Below are 21549 nucleotides of genomic sequence, written 5' to 3'. Positions count from 1 at the left end.
AAAATGTCAACGACAATTGCCACCGTCAGGTGGCGCTGCTGCGGGTGAGAGAATAACAACAAAAACAACAAGAGCAATAACAGTAGCAACATCAACAACATTTGCATAAATTTCGAGCAACGTTTGGTGGGAAAAGTTTTCGCTGAAAGTGATTTACATGCCCATGGGGTAGTGGGTGCTATTTTCCCACTCGCCCGACGGAAATTTTCTTGCCTCCAAGCTCAGGCTTTTCCATCGTTTGTTCCCTAAGTTCAGTTTAACTTTGCAATAAACTTTTGTCACGCCCCTCATCCTCTTGGCCACGCCCACTCTCGGCAGGTTTCTGTTTTCATTTTTTTTTCTCTCTTTTATTTTTATTAACCACATTAGTTGATTTTTGTCACGCGAAAAGTTACCTCGCTGAAATGTGATTTATGGAAAGTTGCTTCACACTTACTTTTTTTTTAGTAGTTTTGCCACCCGCTTTTTCTCGCAGTGTGTTGCATATTTTAACAGTTTATTTATTTAGCGTCAGGACCAACTCCCGTTTATACATACGTAATATGGGCATTTTTTCCTGAATTTTTTTATAGGGCAGGCAAAAGCATTTAGTTATTGTAATTTGCGTTGATTTGGTGGTTGCTGACCCATTTGGGTGGTTTTTGTGGGTGGTGCGTTTGAGTGAGGTGTGCGTGAGTCGGATTTAATGACCTCGGGCGTTTTTATTTATTTACTTCGCTGGAATTTTGTCAACAATTTGTTTGATTTGATTGCTTCGCTAATGAGGGAGAAAATGACACATAGGTGTAAAGGTGCCCCTTAAGAATGTTTATATTTCAAATAAGGAAACTGATTATAAAACAAATAGCCATTCGTTGCCATCGGCATTTGAATAATTTAGCGCATAATTGGCCAGCAACTATAAATCCTTTGCCGCAATGATACTGTCTGCAATGCCCATTTTAAGATCTTAAACAACATTTATCCCCAAGCGATTACAGTTTTCCAGACAGACATCGATAAAGCTAAAGGACTTTGCCGCCTTATCCACTTCCAACTTTTGGCCCACACACACACTCGCACAAGTGCAAATGCCCAGTGAATGTCATAAACTTTGATTTCCTTTTATTGCCACACACCCACACACAAAAAACGGACCACTTCATGGTGGCTAATCCAAAATGGCTGCCATAACAGAAATCGGAGAGCTTTCCGAGTTTTTAGCTGAAATTTTTATGAGACCGCAACACGCACCCGTGCAACAAAAAAAGTAGGAACTGAACTGAAACTAAGGAGAGCAACTAAAATCGGACTGCGGCGACTGCTGTTTAATTTGTAAAAAAAATCTATACATATAGCAATGTGCACAATGTAACATGGAGTTTGCACAATCCATTTGGGCTGTGAATGTCATTTCTCCTCCAGTTGGTAACTTGAAAAATGTTTCGAATGTTGCATGTTTTGCCCGGCCGAAGTAGTTGCCTTTTCTTTGTATTTATTTTTAGTTTCGCATTCGCATTAAATGCCATGCATTGGCCAACGATGGCATTTCCATGTTGATTCAGAATGCCAGCTGCATGATTTGTGGTGGTGGCAACCCTGCCAGTTGGGCAACCCAGGACCTAACAGATTGTAACGGGCCTTTTATGGATCTGCGGCATTTTTCGGCTTTAGCCATTTCATTTTTTCTTTGTAACCCCCATACACAAACAAGCTGCAAAGCTTGTTAAATTTTTCATTTATCAAGCGAAACGAGGATGGGTTTTTTTTATGCCGTATAGTTTCAGGGGATTTTGGATGTCCGAAACTTACCTAAAAAGAGAGAATAAGGAAAATATCGTATTTAAATGGGATTCACGGTATAAATTGCAAATTAAACCATTAAAAGTAAGCATCAATGAGTTAAAATTAAATTTGTAATAACATAAAATTGTCTAAATCAATAACAATAATTCACATTCAGTTACAGTACCGGATTAGCATCTAATGCGCACAAATTTTCAACTAATTCCAGCGCAAATCATTCTATTACAAATAAAACTTGAGCTGGGACAAATTGATTTATCAATCATGGCATCGTACAACGCCCTCTCTAACCCCACAATAATCGTATGCAAATTATGATGCGCTTAATTTGGGATCACGGAACCTACCCCCTCGCCATCACCATGCTCCCCAGATAATTGGCAAAGTTTGAACTTTAATTAAAATTGAAAATTGTGTTGCTATTTCTGAATCTGAAAGCCCGTCTGGTTGGCCTCTATACCATTCCATGCCAGACCAGAAGAGGACAGACCAGACCAACCTGGCCCGGAGGCAAAACAGCTGCGATAACTTGTGGAATGGCTTTTGCGGGGGAAAGGCGGAATTGTTTTCGGATTTGTGCAAATGTTTTGTCACTGTGCTAAATACAAACTTCAATTAGTTTGCCCGGTGGTTCTCGGCTCACTCAGATTTAGTTGGGCTTACACTGATTCCCAGCACCGAAAGCCATAACGGCACAGAACGGAAACGGTCGAAACCAGCATATTTCAGGCTAAAATCGTTTGGCATATTGACAGGCGCATAATTAACACTATTATCAGCATATGCACAAAGAGATATGGCGTTGAGTGCTGCAACATTTCCACAAATTGTTGCTGGCCGAATATTTGTTTTGCTGGCCATTAAACTTTGGCCAGCCGAAGGTTTTGATTGCCATGTCTGTCATAATATATGCAGTGGCTTACATACGAGTACCTCAAAACTGCTTAACATAAATGGCTTATGCATTATTAATAAAATCCTTAGCTTATGAGTCACCATGAAAAGAAATGGCATAAAACTAATTTCCTGCTTTCAAGTGAAAGTAAAACTAATCACTTGAGCAAACAATTTTCTCAACGTTTCGGTTCGCTGATAGTTCGTGTTGCAAAAAAATGAAAAACTGAATAAGTAAACACGGAAAACTAAGAAAAAGAAAAAGTTAACTTATTATTTCTGGACGTTAATTTGCCATGTTTCACGCTATGTAGCCGAGAAAATTGTGCGTAAAAACTAACAAAGAAATAAAATGGGAAAAACACCAAATGGTATAATTGGAGCAAGTCTGCTTTACAGCTGATGATAGATAGATAGATTTATAAAATGTACGATTTAAAGCTGATATGAAAAAAGTAATTCACATCCTGGCACTACGTGTAAATTGTCTCGCTTATCGCTGACATATTTCCCCAACATTTAAAATGACAATCGACATAAATACGATAAAAAGCAGGGAAGATCCTTCTATCGGGTTTATTAACACTGACCCTAAAACCAATACTACCACGCCCCCTCGAATTGCCGCATTTAAATTACAACAGATTGTAGTTGCGGCCGTGTTTGTAAATACAATCAAATTACATTTACATTAGCCAGCACATTTTGTCCGCCTGTTTGGCTAAATTCATATTAAATATTTAATTAGTTGCAATGATATTGATTACATTAGCCGCGTTCAATGCGGCAAAAATGCGCTTTGTTGTTAATGAACTTTGTAAACTTTTCAGCTGGTCAGCGGCTTAGATGGATGTTTGAAAATGTTGAAAAATTGTGAGAGTTCCAAGCAAGTTGCCAAAAGGACGCCAAATGTCATTGCCAGACTTCTAATCAATAATATTTGTGGGGTGTGGGCTATAAATTATATTTTATAAATGCCAAATAAATGGCAAATAGTGGCCAAATGTCAAATGAATCATGATTTAGATGAGCATATTTAGCTCAAATTGCGTCCAAAATGCCTTTCAGCATGACTTCATTGCATTTTATCTAAATATTTTTCGGGCCATTTATTAGTTTCCCTATAAATGATTTACATATATGGAAAAATGCTGTAAGAAATTTCCACAGCGAATTGACGTCCAATTAACTTGTTAAATTCAACTGAACAGCGCAAATGATTTAAGAACCAAAATCTCGGTTGACAGAGTTGTTTTGAAGCGGAAAACCTGTGACCAGAATAAAAGACCGGAAATGAAAAGGGCAGCAAAGAAGCACATAATGCCACTTAATTAGCGAACACACCATACACACACACACACACATGCACACATACGTGCAGAATGGCAAACACATGCTTAATGCACATTAGGTCCAAAAATAAAGCAGAAGAAAGGGTTGAAACAAAGGGAAAAGCACGTGAAATCAAGCGCAGAAAAATTCGCCGCAATTCAAGAGCAGCGAAAAAGTCAAGAAAAATTAAAAACTGGCACACAGGCTGCGGAAAAGCGAGAGGGATAAGGTGGCAGAACGAGATGGCGAATGTGGGTCAACTACTGCGTTACCCATTATCCACACACACACACACATTCGCATTCGGCTTTAATGTCATTTGCATTTTTTTCCATTGCCTAGCCAAATGGGCAGAGTGTATGCTGAATTTATTTCCTCCTTTTACTTGATTTAATTGTGCATAAATATTTCCCCATTGCCTCTGCATGCAAATTAGGTGGGGCAATAAGAAAAAAAACATAGAACACACATTGATGTGATGGAAAAACTCATATCTGCCACAGTGTGTGTGTCTGTCAAATGCAATTAGAGTTGCCATTGTGTAGTAAGTATCTTTCCAGGGAACAGACAATCTTAGTCGTTCCCGGAAAAATGCAAATACACAAATTATATGGAGCGAAATAATTACAACTCATTTCTGTGATTGTTAAATACGCACAGAAATTTAAACACAGTTAAAGTGCTCTTCTCAATATTTTTAGCATTCAGTTTCCAGGGAGTAGCTCTCTACATTTGATAATTTAATTTTGATACAGTGCTTACACGCTTTAATTTAGAATTGCAAATGTATACCCCTAGTTAAATATAAGCCTAAAGTCATGTTTTTTTTTTTGTATGATTCCATGTCCAGCCTTCTCCAAGCCAAAAAAAGTATGCTACAATTAATAGCTGTGGGGCAACGAAAATAAAACCGTCTAGCCTTCTATTTCAGCCCCTCATTTTGGCCCTGCGATGCAATGCAATAGAGTAGCAAATTAAATGCAGTGACAAATTACACAAATTGCAAGTGCAACTGCAACTGCAACGGGAATTGCACTCTAAATTCGAAACTGCCAAATGCTGCAATTGCAGCAAATTGCAAATGCATTTTAATTGCAATTCGCATCGTTTGCCACTGCAACAATTTACATTCCCAAATAGTTTATTCTTTTTGTTATTGCTCGCCAGATCGAAAAACTAAAACGAAAACAAAACTAAATGGTAATTTAAAGTTTAATGCTGCAACTTATCTGCAATTGGAACTTTTCTATATCATACACAACCCCCAATTCGACTGGCCAAGACTAACGAGCAACATTGTTGTTGCTGCGACAATGATTAGATGCGATAATGCAAATGAGTCAACAACTACGTCTAGTCCTTGGCTCCATCCACTGATGATGCTGATGGTGATGAGGCTTATGCGGCTGCCATCGCCAAAGAAATTTGCATTTTTAATACATGTCCTTCAGAAACAATTATGTTCAGGATAATAGAACAATGGATGCAATATGAAACGATTGTATTTGCTTTTATTATTTGTTCAATTATAGTCTAAAAGCTGGCTAAATCTTATACGCTATCTTTGCATTATATGTTCAAGGACGCATCTAGATTTTAGAATTTATCACGTATACGTGGTGCTGTACAGAACATGGATTGCTGCTGCTTAAATATCATCTTGCTCAAGCCGTGTTATTATTATTCTGACCGCAGCTGTACACAATGAGATTTATATACGTGTATGCAGAAGACCGCTACGTGTGGGCGTGTCGGATGTGGGCGTGCACAACAATGACAGCGATGACGTTGTTTGGGCAAAAGCCGGCAAAAGGGAACATCGCTGATGACGTGTGGTTGTCATTAGAGGACGCCACAATTGCTGTTGTTGTTGACGCTGATGTTGATGCTGTTGTTGTTCAGGCCCCGCCCAACATCCACTATCCCCCAATGGTCCATCTATCTCGCCAAGCAACCTCCATACCTCCATAGCTCCATACCTCCAACCATGTTTTGCATGGCTATCACTGTCGCTTCTACTGCCGCCTGGTGTTGTTCTCCGTTGACAAAATGCCGACCACACTGACCAAAAATGCATACAACATGGTACAAAGGACCAAAAGGACGCGATCCGGGGGCTATGGCTGCAGATGTCCCTTTAAAACCTTTGTTTAGACATTCATTTTTGACGTTTGACTGGGCTTTAAGTTAACTCTATAGGTTTTGAATTAGTTCAAGTTCGGTAAGCCCAACGCATAAACATAATGATTATTAATGAGGGAATTTTTTAATTCTCCAATTACTAACCATAAAAATCATTAAAACAAAAGGGGTAAATTTCCAATATTCCCCTATTTTTCTGCTGCCAAATTATGTGCAGGCTGTTGCATAAAATGCTAATTTTTTAGACTCTATATGGGTTAGGTCTTGCTAGCCTTTCATTTGCATAATAACTCGGGGGGTGAAATGCCCTTCTATTATGGCTGTGCCAACAATGAGGAATGACAATTTGTGCTTAAATTTGAAAGTCGGTGCCATAAACAAAACCGAAAAGAAAAAAGTAAATAAATCGGGGCAACATATTGTCGGCCACCCACGTAATGACATTTTGATGACATTTTTTATTTACATTTAGTTTTGCGTTTTGGTGCACAGCCAAAGTGGAAATGCAACTCGGCTGAAGTTTATCTAAGCGAAAGAGATGCAAAGATGTGACCAATCGGCAACAGCAGGCCAATTAGTGTAACCAGGCTAATAGAATTTTTGTGTTAATTTCATTGCAGGCTGTTGCGTATTTTTCACCCCGGCCGGCACTTGCCTAATGACTGATTTCCAAAGCTATTAAATGGCCACACAGGATGACAGAATGATGGGAGATAGGGTAAAAGTCCTGTGGGGACTCCTCGTGCTCATCCCCCATCGGTCAATACAGAAAGCGAAAAGTGAGTTATCAAGCAAGCACTTTTCTAATTACGAATTCGGTCAACGCATCTCGGGCTGTGGTTCATCCTACACTGGCAAAAAATATTCTTTCCAACTTTTTTTATGGCTTTAAACTTTCTCAAATCATACCGAACAAGTACTCATTTTAGAGGGAAACTACAAAAACATGAAAAATAGATTTTATTTGATTTTTTATGTTAAATAGGGTTTGCATTTCTTTAACTGCAACAACCATGCCGATTTTGGTCAACAAGTCCAAGTCTGACTCTGACGGCCTGTTGACTGCGAAAGGACATTTGGGAGCTGGCTTTTGGGAGCGAGAGAGTGAGTGGGGATAACATTAGCCAGTGAAATTTCCCCAGGCCAATGTCCTGGCCGAAAATGTTGTTGTCTTTGCTGTTTGTGATGTTATGGATGCAACTTTAAATTGCTTTGCCAGCGCGACAGTGTGAGTGTGAGAGAAAGAGAGCACTGAGTTTTTCTAACAATTTTCCCCCCGGAATTTTCCCAACCGACAATGCAGAGGATTGCCACATAGCACAGCCGGTCTGGTAGTGGGTTGGTTTATGGGCTTGGGTTTGGTTTAGGGTTGGGGTTGGGGTTGGGGTTTGGGCTGCGGAGGTTGGATGAGAGAGGGGTCTCGATATTTTCATCGTCTGTCCGGAGCTCCGGTGGGAAATGCGCCACTGCACTGATTGCACTTTGGCTCAACATTTCACGGAGATACGAGTAGAGTGTGTGCTCCATGCGCCCGCCCGAAAATGTCTGAGTGCGTAATGCGTTTTCACGGAGGCCCCCTTCTGGCCACCAGTGGGATTGCGCCGGAGACAGCGGGACAGATATGGGTGATAAAGTGCAGACATTTGACAAATTAACTGCTTTGCGTCATGCGCCGGAAATGCTGCAAATCTCGTGCCGTCAATCGCCGTGTGCCTGCCGTAGTATAAGGCCCATATACCCAAACCAGTCGATATTCCAATGGACACTCTGGTTCGCTACGATCTGATTGATTTATGAAGCCAAACGGACTTAGACAAACAGGCCCACCACCACGGCCAATGCCACTGCCACTGGCATTGAGGTGTGAGTTTTGATGCATTGCAATTGGAGACCCACCACCAACCGTAAAATAAATGATAATAAACAAAAAACTCTTACTTGATTGTGGTTAAAAGCGAGCGAAAGCACGTCGTCACTTACCTGTAAAGAGAAAATGAAAAAAATATATATTAATTTATGTTCTAAGTTAGTTGGGCCAAGAAAAAAAGGACAATCCCATTTCTAACTGAAATGTTTTAATTAGAGATTACACCTATGAATTATACAACATTACAGAAACTATACATTATCTCTTAGGGGAAGCAAAAGTTTTTGAAAGCTCATGAGTACCAGCTACATTTACCATTTTAATTCTTGAGCAAAGTGAATTATATTTCCAACACGAGCAAGGGGAACTCTTACATAATACCCCCCATTTCTGCCCCAGCTGCAGTTGGCTGCTATAGAGTTACTCTGTGTTTTTCGCCTCCTGGGATAACATACATAAACATTAGTCAAAGCATATAATAACCCAGCAACAAAGTCACCATATAGTGGTGGTAGTGCTGGTGGTGAAGGGAAAGAACAGGCGTTCAAATTGTATTTAGTCGTAGCTTGCACACGCACACAGAGCGCGGAAAATGGCTTTTCCAAGGGAATGGGGCAGCATGGAGAACATAAAACTATTGGCAACTGGCGAGCCGGGGGAGGCCATATAAGAGCCATAATTTCGACACTAATGCCAAGCCACACAAAAAAAGGCTCTCCTCGCCGACCTTGTGGGTCTGCAAGTGGTCAGAGTTGGACATGTGTCAAAGGAAACCCTGATGGAGGGACAGGGACCTCGTCCAATGGGAAAAGTGGGAGGTGCCACCGAGTCGCACCTGCGGCCTGAACAATAAATAAATATACTGAAAGAAATATGCTTTTAAGCTCGGAAGATTCCTTCAAGTTACGAAGAGTTAGTCAATTCTGAAATGATGTATCAATCAATAAGTCATCACTTTTAGGTTCAATCTAGTTGAATCTCGTTGACTGAATTTAAAGTTATAGAAATATATTTTACTTGCAGTGCAGTCTCGTATCTGGCAGGAAGCTTTGGTCATGACTGTGTCACGAACCTCGATAAAAATCAACAGTTTATGTGCGACGCATGATGTCCTTGAGAGTTGGGCACTGAAAGGATGGCTGGCTGGGAGAGGACACGATGGAAATGTCATTTTTACAAGGCAACCTCATCGAAAGGACATGGCAAACAGCAGTGGCCCCTGTTCATATCTCTCCGAGGAGTCTGGCAAATGTATTGCCTTCTATTTGCATTTTCTATTTATTTCTTTATCCCTTTTTTTTTTGCTGGCTGGCGCTCCCTTAGCGTTCCTTCGCCGAGCACTTGAGCTCGGGCCCGCCATTAGTGGCACGTCCTTGGATATTTCGTGTTTGTCCTGTCCTCCTCCACTTTGGCACTCATATTTTATTAAGTAGCAAAGTTGACAAGGGATTTGCCAGGACAGGCGGCGGGCAGTGGCGGAGCTGGCGGTGGGTCTGTCATTTTGTAAAGTAAATATTGGTAATTTTTATTGAGGATTTTCCTTGATTTCCCTTTGAGCATATGGCTTATCCCAAAACTGGTCACAAACTTTCCCCCGACGACCGAAATTAAGGCCATTTATTCTTGGCCACTCGAACTTGAACCCGAATCAAACTCAAATAACATTTGGGTAAAGCCTAGCCACACTTGCAAATTAGAAAAAAAAAGAAATCATGGCAGAAAATTATTAGAAAAGTTTTTTTCTTTCTCGGTAAACGAGACTCGGTGCGAGAGCAGTAAGGACGAAAACGCTTCGGTGCACAAATTTGTGGACCTGCGGCGCAAATTTGTACAAAATGCAACAGACCGTAAGAGACAACATAAGCGATAACACAACAACCAAGCCAAAACCGAACGAACCAGGCAGGAAGCTGCCTCGAGTTGTGTTCACAGCGGTTGCTAACAGGATTTCGCCCCCTTCCCAAGGACCTCCTTACCTCGCAGGCACACAGGCTCATAGCCTCGCAACACCCCCAATATCCATCTCTCTTCGCTGGTTACTATGGCGAAAAATGAGACTGATGCTGAGAGGCCAAGTGTCGATGCATGGCATACGCAAATTGCCAATCGTTAAGTGAATTTCCAGTTTGTTGTCCCCTCGAACTTGGTAAGCATACATAAATGCACAGCGAGAAACTTGGTGCCAGAGAATTAACTTCAAGAAATTTGAATCTACGTGAAACAGCAAAGGAAACACATACATACGTTTAAGGTTACTTAACATTTCCATTGAACTCATGCCCTTGTAAAGTAGTCCTTCAGCAGCTGAATTACATTTCATAAATGTCTCCCCAAGAAGCCTTTGCCATGCATCATTTAACTTTGACGCCAACCTGTCCAAACACTTAAGTCCGTCCCCAACCCGCCAAATTCCACGCCTAAAAGTCGAAGGAGCAGTAGTATCGAAGAGGTGGGCTACGCATAAAAATGGTTGTAAAATATTTAAAAATCATACCCAGGCGGGCAAACGAGCCTTGAAAACACCTAAAGAAAAGGACTCGCAAAGGAAATTGTGTAAGGAATGAAAAGATTTCGGCTTAAATTTGCACAACGATGGATGAAAAAATTGTGTTGGGAGTCGAGTATGCGGAAAATGGTGCAAACTCTACTTGATTCACATATGCTGGCGCGTATTTGTCCGACTTGGGCCACAGGATCGAATGTAGCATATATATATGCCAGATCCTGTACATATCCTTGAATATGTCAGTGTGTGTGTGAGTATAAATAAAATACCATATTCCCTGACATGAATATTTAACAATGCAACACAACGACAGGCAGCCTGCTGCATTGGTAAAATATCACAAAATATTCATTTCAATTTCATTTGCTTTTTTCGAACATCGTTTACATTTTCATTCTCTTTATTTTATTTCCCCACTGCCATTTGTTTTGCATTTTAGTTTTGTTTGTTTGTTTTCATTCCAGGGTGAATTTTTTTTGTGTATATACTAAAGATTTTGTTGCATTTCCCCATCCGTTGGCAATTATTTTGTTATTCTGTTATTCGTTTGTTAACATCAAGATCAAGAAAATTGTACACCGTTTGGAGTTTTTATTTTGTGGTAATCTGAGAACTAATTTCAGTTCGTAAGGGATATGTCTTTTTTTATTATTTATTTTACAGCCAATCCCAATTGATTTATTTAAATGTGTCGGTTTTCTGCGTTTTTTGACGCATAACAGCAGCAGGGCAATCAAGAAATTCCGTGACGCAGTAATTTTGCATGACAGATTAATAAGCCTTCTCTGTCCAATTCGCCGACAAAAGAATTGACATTAAATTGTAATAAATAGGCAAACAAGAATACTGCGACCCACTTCATGTGGCATGGAAAATCTGCAAAGGAAAGAAGCAAGGGAAACAAATTGCCATGGCAAACAGCAGGAGCAGTAGCATCCGGAAATGTGGAAGTGGCCAAAAAGACTGAGCAACGTCTGCAGTTGAAACGAATTTAATTTTCTACTTTTTATTTTTATTTATTTTACTTTTTTTCGCGTCTGGCAGACACAAACAGAATAACAAGCCGCAAGCCTGAGGCTGACATTTCTCCTTAAGCCACCTACCACCTATCTTACCTTGCGATTTTCTTTCGCTTTTCCACCGCTCACCCCGGGTCGGAAAAATAGTAGAAACTTTTGATAATTACATTTGGCGGCTGTTGCTTTGGCAGCTAAGCCAAGTAAAAAAGAAAAAGGTGAAAGCAGCGGTCTTCTTGGAAAAACCCATAACCCAGGGGATAAGAAGTTTAAGCAATATGGTTTTACATTTTAAAAAGTTGTTACGCTGACAAAGTGAAATATAAAAATATTTATTTCAAATTTTGCAATGCGGCTCAGGATTTCCGTGCATAAAACATAATGTTCAAAGTGGTAGATTACTTTTTGTGTGGGTAACCAAACATTGAAGGGTACTTGACTACCCTTTATTTGCGTAAAGTATCTTCTTTTTAGGCTTACAACTTTGATGCTCAGAAGAATTCCTCATGAAAGGCTAATCCACAAGTCATATAGAAACATCTTGTAGATAAATTCGGCTTCTGTGACTTCTTTTCAGCCGCACATCTACATCTTTACAATCGAGAACAGGGAGCTGTCAATTTTTCGTAAAGAAATTTAGCCTCGTGCCCTGTCAAAATGCCTGCTTGAAATTTATTTCATTTTATGCTCGCGCTTTTCCTCTTTGTGCATAAAACATGGGAAATGGAAAAGCGAGGGAAAGGAAGGGCATAGACAGATGGCAGGGTGCCTGCCACCTTCGGGCAATTTCTTAAACTAATTTGGCATGAGGCGGCTGTGGTGGCGGCCTTCTCTTCATCTTCGTCGTCATCTTCAGCTCTAGGGCCACCAAAAACTTTGGCGTCGTCGTTGTCGTCCTTCTCTTGGCGGTTTTGTGTGCCTTTTACGTGCAACCAAAAGTATGCAAAGTGAAAGCGTTTACTGGAGGCTTGGGCTGCGGAATGGGGCGTAACTTTTGATGTTTTTTTCCGGTCTCAGGGCTTCTTGGGCCGCAAAGTATGCAGCAATTATTTTACGGTCGAGCATCAATCGGTTTGGGGGCATTTCAGTAATATCCGGCTTAAAAATTTCAATATAGTTTCATCGAAATCGATGGGTTTGGGGGCGAATAATATATTTTCAGGGGTAGAGACATGAGCATAGTTAATTGCTTTTTGCCATGACAAAACAGGGAATTTTCCCTTATATAAGTATGTAAGTATATATATGTCTATTACTCATGCTTGTGTGCAAGGCCTGAGGAATTTAAATAGTTCTCTGAACCTGACAGCTGAATGGAAGCGGAGAAGCTTTTCGGGGTGGCACACAAACTCAAGATAAGGACAAGAGTCCTAGACTAAATCGCAGGACAATTAAACTTTTAAGCAGGCAAGCGACAAACGACAAAACGACAAATGATGAAATGCATGTAAATGGAAAATAAATATCAAAAGCAGTCAGAGAGATGGCGAGATACAAGCAGGACTATCACATGCCACAAACGGAGACAGGACACCAGGATTCACCCGGATCCAGATACAATGGTTTCCAGCAACAAAATAGAGCTAGCTAGAGGGGGATGGAAAAAAAGGAGTAGAGCCAAGCCGCTTTTATTGTTGTGAAGCCCAGGCTACAGGCAACACAACAGCCGCAACAGTTCACATGGCTCATTTTCTTTGGTCAAAGGAAGCAGCATATACTCCCCCGCAAGAAGCAGGACAGCAGTTTTTTACACAATACAATATTATTCATATTGTGTATGGTGTATGTTTATGAAATATGGCAAATGTCATTTAACATGACAGCTTGATGATAATAATACGAGCAAGCAACAGCAACAATAGCTCGCAGGACAATACACAGCGCAGTAGGATAAAGTCTACGTCGGAAGACAGAATCTTCACCAGCCAGTTGGAGACTAAAGAAAAGGTGAAAGCCGTCCTAAAGCCCACCCTCAAAACAAAAAACACAAAGCTAGGCAAATGGCCAAATGGCATGGGGAGACTGCTTACGGAAAGTATCTTCTTCTTGGCCAAAAGAGTTACCCATGACAGGCAATCAATTTAAGATTTATCAGAAGGCTTGTAAGCAAATGGATATTTGATAGAATGTAACATGACATGCAAAACTTTTGTCAATTTTATATTACGTTTTATTATTCATTTCCATTTGTTTCGGTCTAAGAGATTAACGATTTATGCTACTATTGAATAAAATGGAAATGTTTGATTTCTTTTTAATGAGGTTTTAATAATTTAAATTTAACTTAGTTTGAAGTGTTTGCATGAGATATGATTTTCAGCCAGGCCACGGAAGCTCCAATCAAAGTTGGAATATCAATTGTCACTCTCGACACATTTAAAGCAATCAAATCGAATTCAGTAGCCCCATTGTGTGAACTTGAGCTACCCCTTTTTTTTTTACAGGCGTAAAATAAACTACCTTTATCAGAAACAGGACGTTTTTCAACCTGCTCGGACTTTCCCCCCCGTCGGAACTGCTGCCAAAAACCACAAAAGCGCATTTTGTGTAAACCGATTCGACCGCAAAGCAATTGCAAATGCGTACGCACATGGGTGCCAAAAGAGGGGCGCTTTTCCAGGGGCTGTTTCGTTGGTGTAGAGGGTGGTGGGCAGTGGATTGTGGGTGGCGAAACAGTTGGCAACACACACACACACACACACAGTTAAGCGCCTGACTGAGCATAAGCGTCAGCGGCAGGTGTGGTGGTGTTGCTGTTGCTGCTGTTGCTGTTTCGCTTCCTGCTGCCATTTCTCGTTCTGCTGCTGCAAGTCGCCATTTTGGCCAAAGCGGCAGCCGGAAATGCGGTTACATAATCTCCATATCCGGCGCGGGCAGTGCGGAGGGGCATGTCAGAAACTGTAGCATACTTTTTGGCACATTATTAATTTTTAGTTTTTGCTGGCCAGGATTTTCGTTGGTCCTGCGCTCTGCACGAAAATAAATTCATTTTCGGTTTCTGCATCTGCCCGCTGTCCGTTGGATATTTGATGAATATTTAAAATATCAGCAGTAAATTGAATCGGTTTCGCTGAATACTTTCCACACAAATACAAATAAATGAATTGTAAAAATATTTTTAAGCGTCGAAATTAAATTTGTTCAACGGTTGCACGTAGCATAGTTTACGATCATCTTTGACGCATGTAACCATTAGATTTTAAATTGCTTCAATTCATAATATCCTGTAGCTGCCTTAAAAATCTTCCAATAAGCAATTCAACTGCTCAAACCGTGTTTAGAGAAACTAAATATTTCACTTTATCTCGCATCTTGCTTCCTTTGTGAACATCCGTTTGCAGAACCGCAATGAAAATTTCCGGAAGTTGTGCATAAAATGGGCTATGCATACGGAAATCATCAACTCAATGGCTGAACAAACAAAACGAAAGAAAGAGAGGGGTGTAGGCAGAGCTATAGAGACAGAGCATGGATTTTTGGGTGAAGTAAGCGGAGTAGGGTAACAATGGCAAATGCGAATGACGCCAAACGAATGACCAAAAACAATGCAAAACTGCTGCCAACGTCCGGCACAAAAGGACTATGCCAGGAAGAAAGAGACGGATAGAATGGCAATGAAAGAGACGGGAATAGGGAGTCCACCACAGACCGTGCTGCTGCTGCTGCTGATGATGATGATGATGGTGATGCGGATTCTCCCGGCGACCTTCAGCGCTGGCCTGTGTTATGAATAGTCTGCAAGTGGCCGGATTGAAAAAGAGAAACAGATAGAGACGGGGCTACGCGCAGTGAAAGAGACGGGAGAAGTTGGTCTGCTCAGTTGACCAGAAACCAGAAGTTCAGTAGCTCCATTTCGCTCCAACTCCCGCCGCCTCTGTCAGGGTCGATTTCACATTTATTTATTGTTTCAACTGCCCAACCCATGGAAAATCGCTGGCTGCGGCCTTTTCCCCGCACACCCCGCTCTTTGTGCGGTTGAAAACTCGCATGACTCATTTGATTTCAATGGCCCAACTTGTTCATTTGGCAGCGAAAGTATTTAACATTTCCCCTGGAACAATGGCTAGCAAATTGAATGGAATGGTGCGAATGTGTTTGGGAAATCTCAATTGAATTAAGTGTTTGGCTGGGGCAGCTAAACGAACGTGATATATATGGAGGTTCTTTAAAGAGTGTCCATAAGCGAACTAAGTAGGTACACCGTTTAAGGAATAGCCTCTGAATTTATAGTTCAACGTTGAGTTAGTTTTGAATTATTTAAACTATTATATTGCAGAAATAGCTATATAGTGATAAACATAGAGTATGCATTCCTAATTTTCCACTGTTATGCACCCAGTTGGTCATAGGTCCCAAATCCGATCTAATCATAATAGTAGCCAGACCAAGGGGTCGGAGAATAAACCGCAGGATGAAATGGAGCCAGAATGATACGGATACTGATGTCCTGCCACTGACGCTGCTGATGAGCTTTGCAGCTGTAAGCGCTTTACCAGTGGCGGCGGCGGGGGAAACATACCAGAAGGGGGATGATACTGGTACTACTCCACTTCCCTGGCTGGCTGATTCCGTAATGCGCTCCTGCCGGATGGAAGCTGCCGGGCAGCCAAGGGATTCTAGTGCACAGATTTGGTGTACATTTTGTAATAGTTGCTAAGGATTAAGCCCCAGCCAGTGCATTGTCCTTCGGGCCGAAAGAGATGGGGCGCCACCGCGTCGAAAGAGACGCGGCGATACGCATAAATGTTTAATAACTCAAGTAGAAAATTACACATTTTTCGGTCGTGTTCCATTTGTTATGCCCAAGAATTTTTTGACTGCGAAGAAACGACGAACCGCAAAAACATATTTTACATAATTTCGTAAAGTTCAACTTGATAAACAATTTCATTGAAAGCAGAAGATGCTTAACAGCAACGCCAGCAGAACAACAACAACAACAACAATGAAGTCTAATAAAAGGAATTTCGCTTTCATGTTCAACGGCCATAAGGGTGAAGGGGTACTAAGAATGGGATGCGAGGGATAGCTCGCTTTTCCTTATTTTACTTATTTTGCCTGGTACCTCTTCGGGGGCGTTGTGGAAACTTTGGCCTGCCACTTTATAAGCTTTTCCCCAACACACACATATACAGGGAGCAACATGCAATGTAAACATGACACAACAAAGGTGCGTCGTTCGTACTTTTATAACCCGCAGCAACTGAAACCAAGCAGCAAAATTACACGCAAATACTCTACGAAATTGGGATATGCTTACATTTATCAAACCATCTGCAACCTGAGCATTTTGGTCAGAAATATCCTGCATCAACATAAATCTAAAAGTCTTCATATTTTCCCTTGACTCGACTTATTTTAGTCCTTGATCTTAGAGTGTAAAACTATTTCGTACACGAGTTTATTTTCTTTTCAGCTTCTAATGCTTAAAGGCGTTTAGCAGTTGCTATTTTGTTGCTGCCGCTTTGCTCGCCCTTTTTGTTGTTGTTGACAAGTGCAGGCAACACATTTTTGTTTAAATTTCAATCAAAAACAATTTGAAAAGCTCGCCGAGAGGCTTGAGCCGAGCGCAGTAGGAAATCCAGTAGTGGCTAGGAAAATTGGGTGTGAGCAGCTGAAGCTAGACAGGTATGCAATGTGTAGTACAGTGCTCCAAGTTATTCACATATTGCTGAAGTTGGTACTTGCCGCTTTTGTTTTACTTCTTGGCAAATGGCGCCTCGACGGCTGCAACAAGTTAGACAAACACAAACACACAGGCAGGGGGTGTTTTCCACACACACACATGCACACAAAAATGCACGCATACGAACAAATACAGACGCACTGGAAAATGCACAAAATTGCCGTTGGTAAATCAACAGAGCCGCAGACGCAAGCCCCAAAAACCTTGTGATTTTCCTGCCCCTTGCATGCATGCTATGCATTTCACTTTCCGGCTCATGGAATCGTTATGTTAAACTATAATTTTCCGGAGGTTGGGTGTGTGGAATATGCAACATGCGTGTGCAACATGCTAAAGTTTTTTACATAATTAGAAATATGAAGCAGCCAAGCCTGGTGCATGGTGGAGCATGAATGTGGAGCCTTTAATAATGATTTGTTTAAAGGTTCATTTGCCCTGCCAGCCACACATATAAAGAGAGGCCAATAAGACGCTAGAAAGAGTGAGCAGCATGTAGAACCTTAGAGAATTTCTCCCCCTTTTTTTTTTTGCTGAAGTGCAGTGTAAATGTCTTGACTTTTTGTGTTTGTTGAGCCCTTAAGCACTTTTTGTGAGAGGCACGTAGGCAAAAATTGTAACAAAAGATGAAAATATAGTGGGAGTTGCTGCAAAACTGGGGGAAAATAACTGGAAAATATATGGAAAAGTGGGAAAAAGGAAGTCAAGTTCGTGCCTGGGCATTAATGAAAAGGCTGCTCACTCATCGACTTCCTTCCTCTCGAGCTCAGCTATTATGCAAAATAATATTTTTGACCCTAAATGTTTCATGTTGCTCGCACATAACGAGGTAAATTTGGTATTTTTGGTTTGCTCTACGCTTTTGTATATTTTTGATTAATTAAGACTTTGTGTTAGTCGAACCAAAATTGCCATAAAAGGCACAAAATGTTCTTTAATTATAACCGTCATGGGCTTAAAAGGATAGTCTAATAATTAAATGTATATAAAATGAGTATAATATATTTGTTTTAACAAACTTTCTAGCCATCGATTTGCCGTATCGAATTTGCTCCGTACGAAACCTCATTTGCAAACACATAATTACAGAAGCACCGAGAAAATAAATTAGCAATTAAATCCAGGCAGTTAAAAGCCTACCCGCAGGCAAATGAAAACCCAGCCACCCACTAAGGTTTTCCCCGCTTTTCCTCACAACTTTTGCCTTCCTTTCCCCCTCGGAGGCATTCAAAAAGTTATACTAATTGCGTAATAATCTTATTACATTTAAAAATACATTTACAAAAGCATTTATACCTGCCCCCAAGGCCAATGACAACAGACAGGACGAGACAGGAAGGGGCACAGGAAGTGGCTGAGTGGGGCGGCTGGAGAAAGTGGGCCGGGTGGAAGAAAGGGCAGAGAAAGCAGCAGGACAGACAGCATTCAGTCAACGCGAATCTGCAGACGAGCAAGAACAATGATCCACCGGAAGCATTGATAAATGAATGAGCCCACAACAGTCAGCCAACCACTTTTCCTCATTTTCCGTCGCGCCCTTGAGCGGAAACTCCAATCAACTTGAACATCTTACAGCTAGCTAAAGTGAGGAAATAAATCTAAACATTCCACCACCAAGGAAACTGTCAAAATTATGCCAAAGCTTATGAATATGAAAAACCCTGAGCAGAAAGAGAGAGGGAGCGTGACAAAAGTTTTCCCTCAGACGTCTTGGTATTTCTGTGGTAAGGAAACCCCAAAAATACCGAGCCCCAAACCCATTACAAGACCTCTGGTATAATGAGTAAAATGTCACAAGTTGACGCAAGTAAATATTTAAATGTCAGATTTCCATGTGGAACGGGAAACAAACCCACGAAAAATATGTCTCATAATTCGGATGGAGAAGTTGGAACCTGCTGCTCCATGCTCCATGATATGCCCCAACTTAAAAACCAAAAACGCTACGCTTTGTACTGGCCAAGAAGAAATGCGGGCCACAGCCAGAAAACTTGAAAGAACATTCTCCAACTGACTTTGCATCCGGGGATGGTCTGCAGACAGATAGACAGGGAAATTCCGTGGAGACGGAGAGCATTCCCATATATGTATGTATGTATGCAAAATATGCTCGACCGCCGTTTGACATTTACAAATGACAAACATTTGACAAACAAAACGCTTTTTCTTTGTTTGCACTCGTCTTGTGTGAGAGAAGCGTTTAATGTGGGCTTGGCCCAACAAAAGAGGGCTACATGGCATATATTTGCCAAGGACCCGCAGCAATTTCTTCACTCACCTTTTGCACTGCCATTTGGTTTATTGCGACCCCGGAAAAGCGGAAAACCGGCGGTGGTAACAACAAAGAGCCAAATAATTAAATGAAATGCGAGACAGATAGATGTGGAGTGGAGTGGAGTATATTCTCAGGGGGTGTATGCCAATGTAAATAGAACTTTTCATGGCAATTAAAATAAATATGTTGGCCAAGGGAATATCAAAAATTTAATGAAAAATTTAAGGGACGCATTTTATATTAATGTGCGTGATTCAGTTACCCTTGAGATCCCTTCAGGTATTTATTTAATGGTTAATAAAGAAAGCCTAGCTTTATTAAAATTCATGTTCATCAACTATAAACTTTTTACCCCAAAGAACTCTGGTCAGATCGCTACCTTCTTTTTTGCACTTTGCAAGCGAAAAGCTTGACCAGAAGAATTGGTTGCTGAGCTTAGGAATTCTTGGTTTAGTCTATGAACAGCAGTTGTTTAATTTACTTGAGGCTCTAGAGACTCTCCCCCCCCAAAGCCATTTCCACCTGCAGCCGATGGAGATGGAGAGATGTGGAGCGTTTGGCGGCTGCCTCGGGCAGCAATATTCCTGTCCATTTCGGCTAACAAGCTGCATGTCATTACTTCTAATAAACCCCAGGGAGTGTCCTGCACACAAGGGTCCTGTGTGTGGCCATTGTCAAGCTGCCCTGAAACGCACCCAGCTAAAACGGAAACAACGCACTGAATTTTCACAACACTGAAGGAAAAGTGTGAAAAGTAAATAGATACAACATTCAGTTTGAAATATTACTCTTAAAACAGGAAACCAGAAGTACCAGGTATATCTCTTAGGTTGTATTCATTTATATAAAAAAGTTCTTCCCTTCTTGATTATTTCTCGCAGTGTACCCCTGCCTAACTTGCTTTTTACCTTTAGCTATTTTTCCTGTTGGTCATTTGCCTGTGGAGGTGGAAGTTCCGCCTGTGTAAATATTTGGCTTTAATAGAATAAAATGATGAGCAGCTCGGTACCGAAAAAATTATTTACGGCCCTCATAACAAGGAAGAGCCGAAGGACGAACGAACGGCAGGAAAACGCATGACGGTGGAAGTGAGTAGGAGGAGAAGGAGCTCCGGAGAGATGGACGTGAAGGACTCGGGCCAAGCCCTGGGGCCAAAACACTTAAATTAATAAAGTAAATAATAAGAATTACGCAGAAGACAAGCCGACCTTAGCGATAGCGGCCGGAAACGAGGGGAGGCGATATGAATAAGGACAACGGCCAGGTGGCAGGCTCAAGTCCTAAAGCGTTGAAAGTGAATTAAATGCCATTTGTGGCTTAAAAAATGGCGCCAAGGAAGCGAACCTGGATGGAGTTTTTGGGACTGTTCCCGTTTCCAAACGCTTTCCCCAAAAATCTTGTCGAAAAACACTTGAATTTCTTGCAATACTATGAGAGGGCGAAAATGAAAACCAGAAGATGCCGCACTCATTTTCGTTTGGGGCATTTTTCCGTCCGTTGATTAATTTATGGCGGACATTTTGTGGCTCTAGAATGTAATCACATTTTAGCAGTTAGCGCCTAATCCCGCTCAATATGGCTTAGCTACGCCTGCTCCTACGGCCCCACTCATCCTTTTCATTCTGCTGGCTGGCAGCTTAAGGCCCAAAGCCCCCTGATTGAATCGGAAAATAATTATGCGGACTCTTCTGCGGCTTCACTTCGTCGTGTCCTTTTTATTTTTTTTTTGTGAGCTTGGCGGTTTGTTGTTCAAGATCGATTGTTGGAAGGACTTACCTACAATGAGAAGACAAATTAAATTTTGATTAATTTTACATGCAACAATAAATGGGCAGACAGAGAATAAGAAGGAACGGCAGCTGGGACAACGTACAGGCCTCCTTGTCAAAATCATTTAAATAAATTGCTTTCTTTTGCCTAATTTAAAGGCCTACTTAAAAATCCATTACAAAATTTGCATAAATCTATAAAAAGACAAACAAGTCGACGAGCGAACAGGAAGGATCTGCAGTGAAGTCGTTTTTGGGGTCCGGCAAAAGAGTTTTGGTT

The 21549-nt window shown here is 41.1% G+C and overlaps 1 protein-coding gene across 8 annotated transcripts in view; it reads right to left on the bottom strand.

Annotated features, from left to right (window-relative positions):
* LOC6607153 (maternal protein pumilio) overlaps window positions 1–21549 on the bottom strand; it is a 166636-nt gene that overhangs the window by 20818 nt on the left and 124269 nt on the right. For 2 of the 8 annotated variants that reach the window (XM_032720465.1, XM_032720466.1), the window contains one exon: window positions 8092–8133. The exons of the other annotated variants lie outside the window; for them this stretch is intronic. In XM_032720465.1, the coding sequence (XP_032576356.1) occupies window positions 8092–8133 (42 nt within the window). The remainder of the gene's footprint in view (window positions 1–8091; window positions 8134–21549) is intronic. 8 annotated transcript variants of the gene reach the window in all.

The sequence above is a fragment of the Drosophila sechellia genome, chromosome 3R (assembly GCF_004382195.2).
Source record: "Drosophila sechellia strain sech25 chromosome 3R, ASM438219v1, whole genome shotgun sequence".
In the NCBI taxonomy this organism is placed as follows: Eukaryota; Metazoa; Arthropoda; class Insecta; order Diptera; family Drosophilidae; genus Drosophila; species Drosophila sechellia.
Note: the sequence above shows the minus strand (reverse complement) of the source record. Positions and strands in the feature narration are given on the sequence as shown.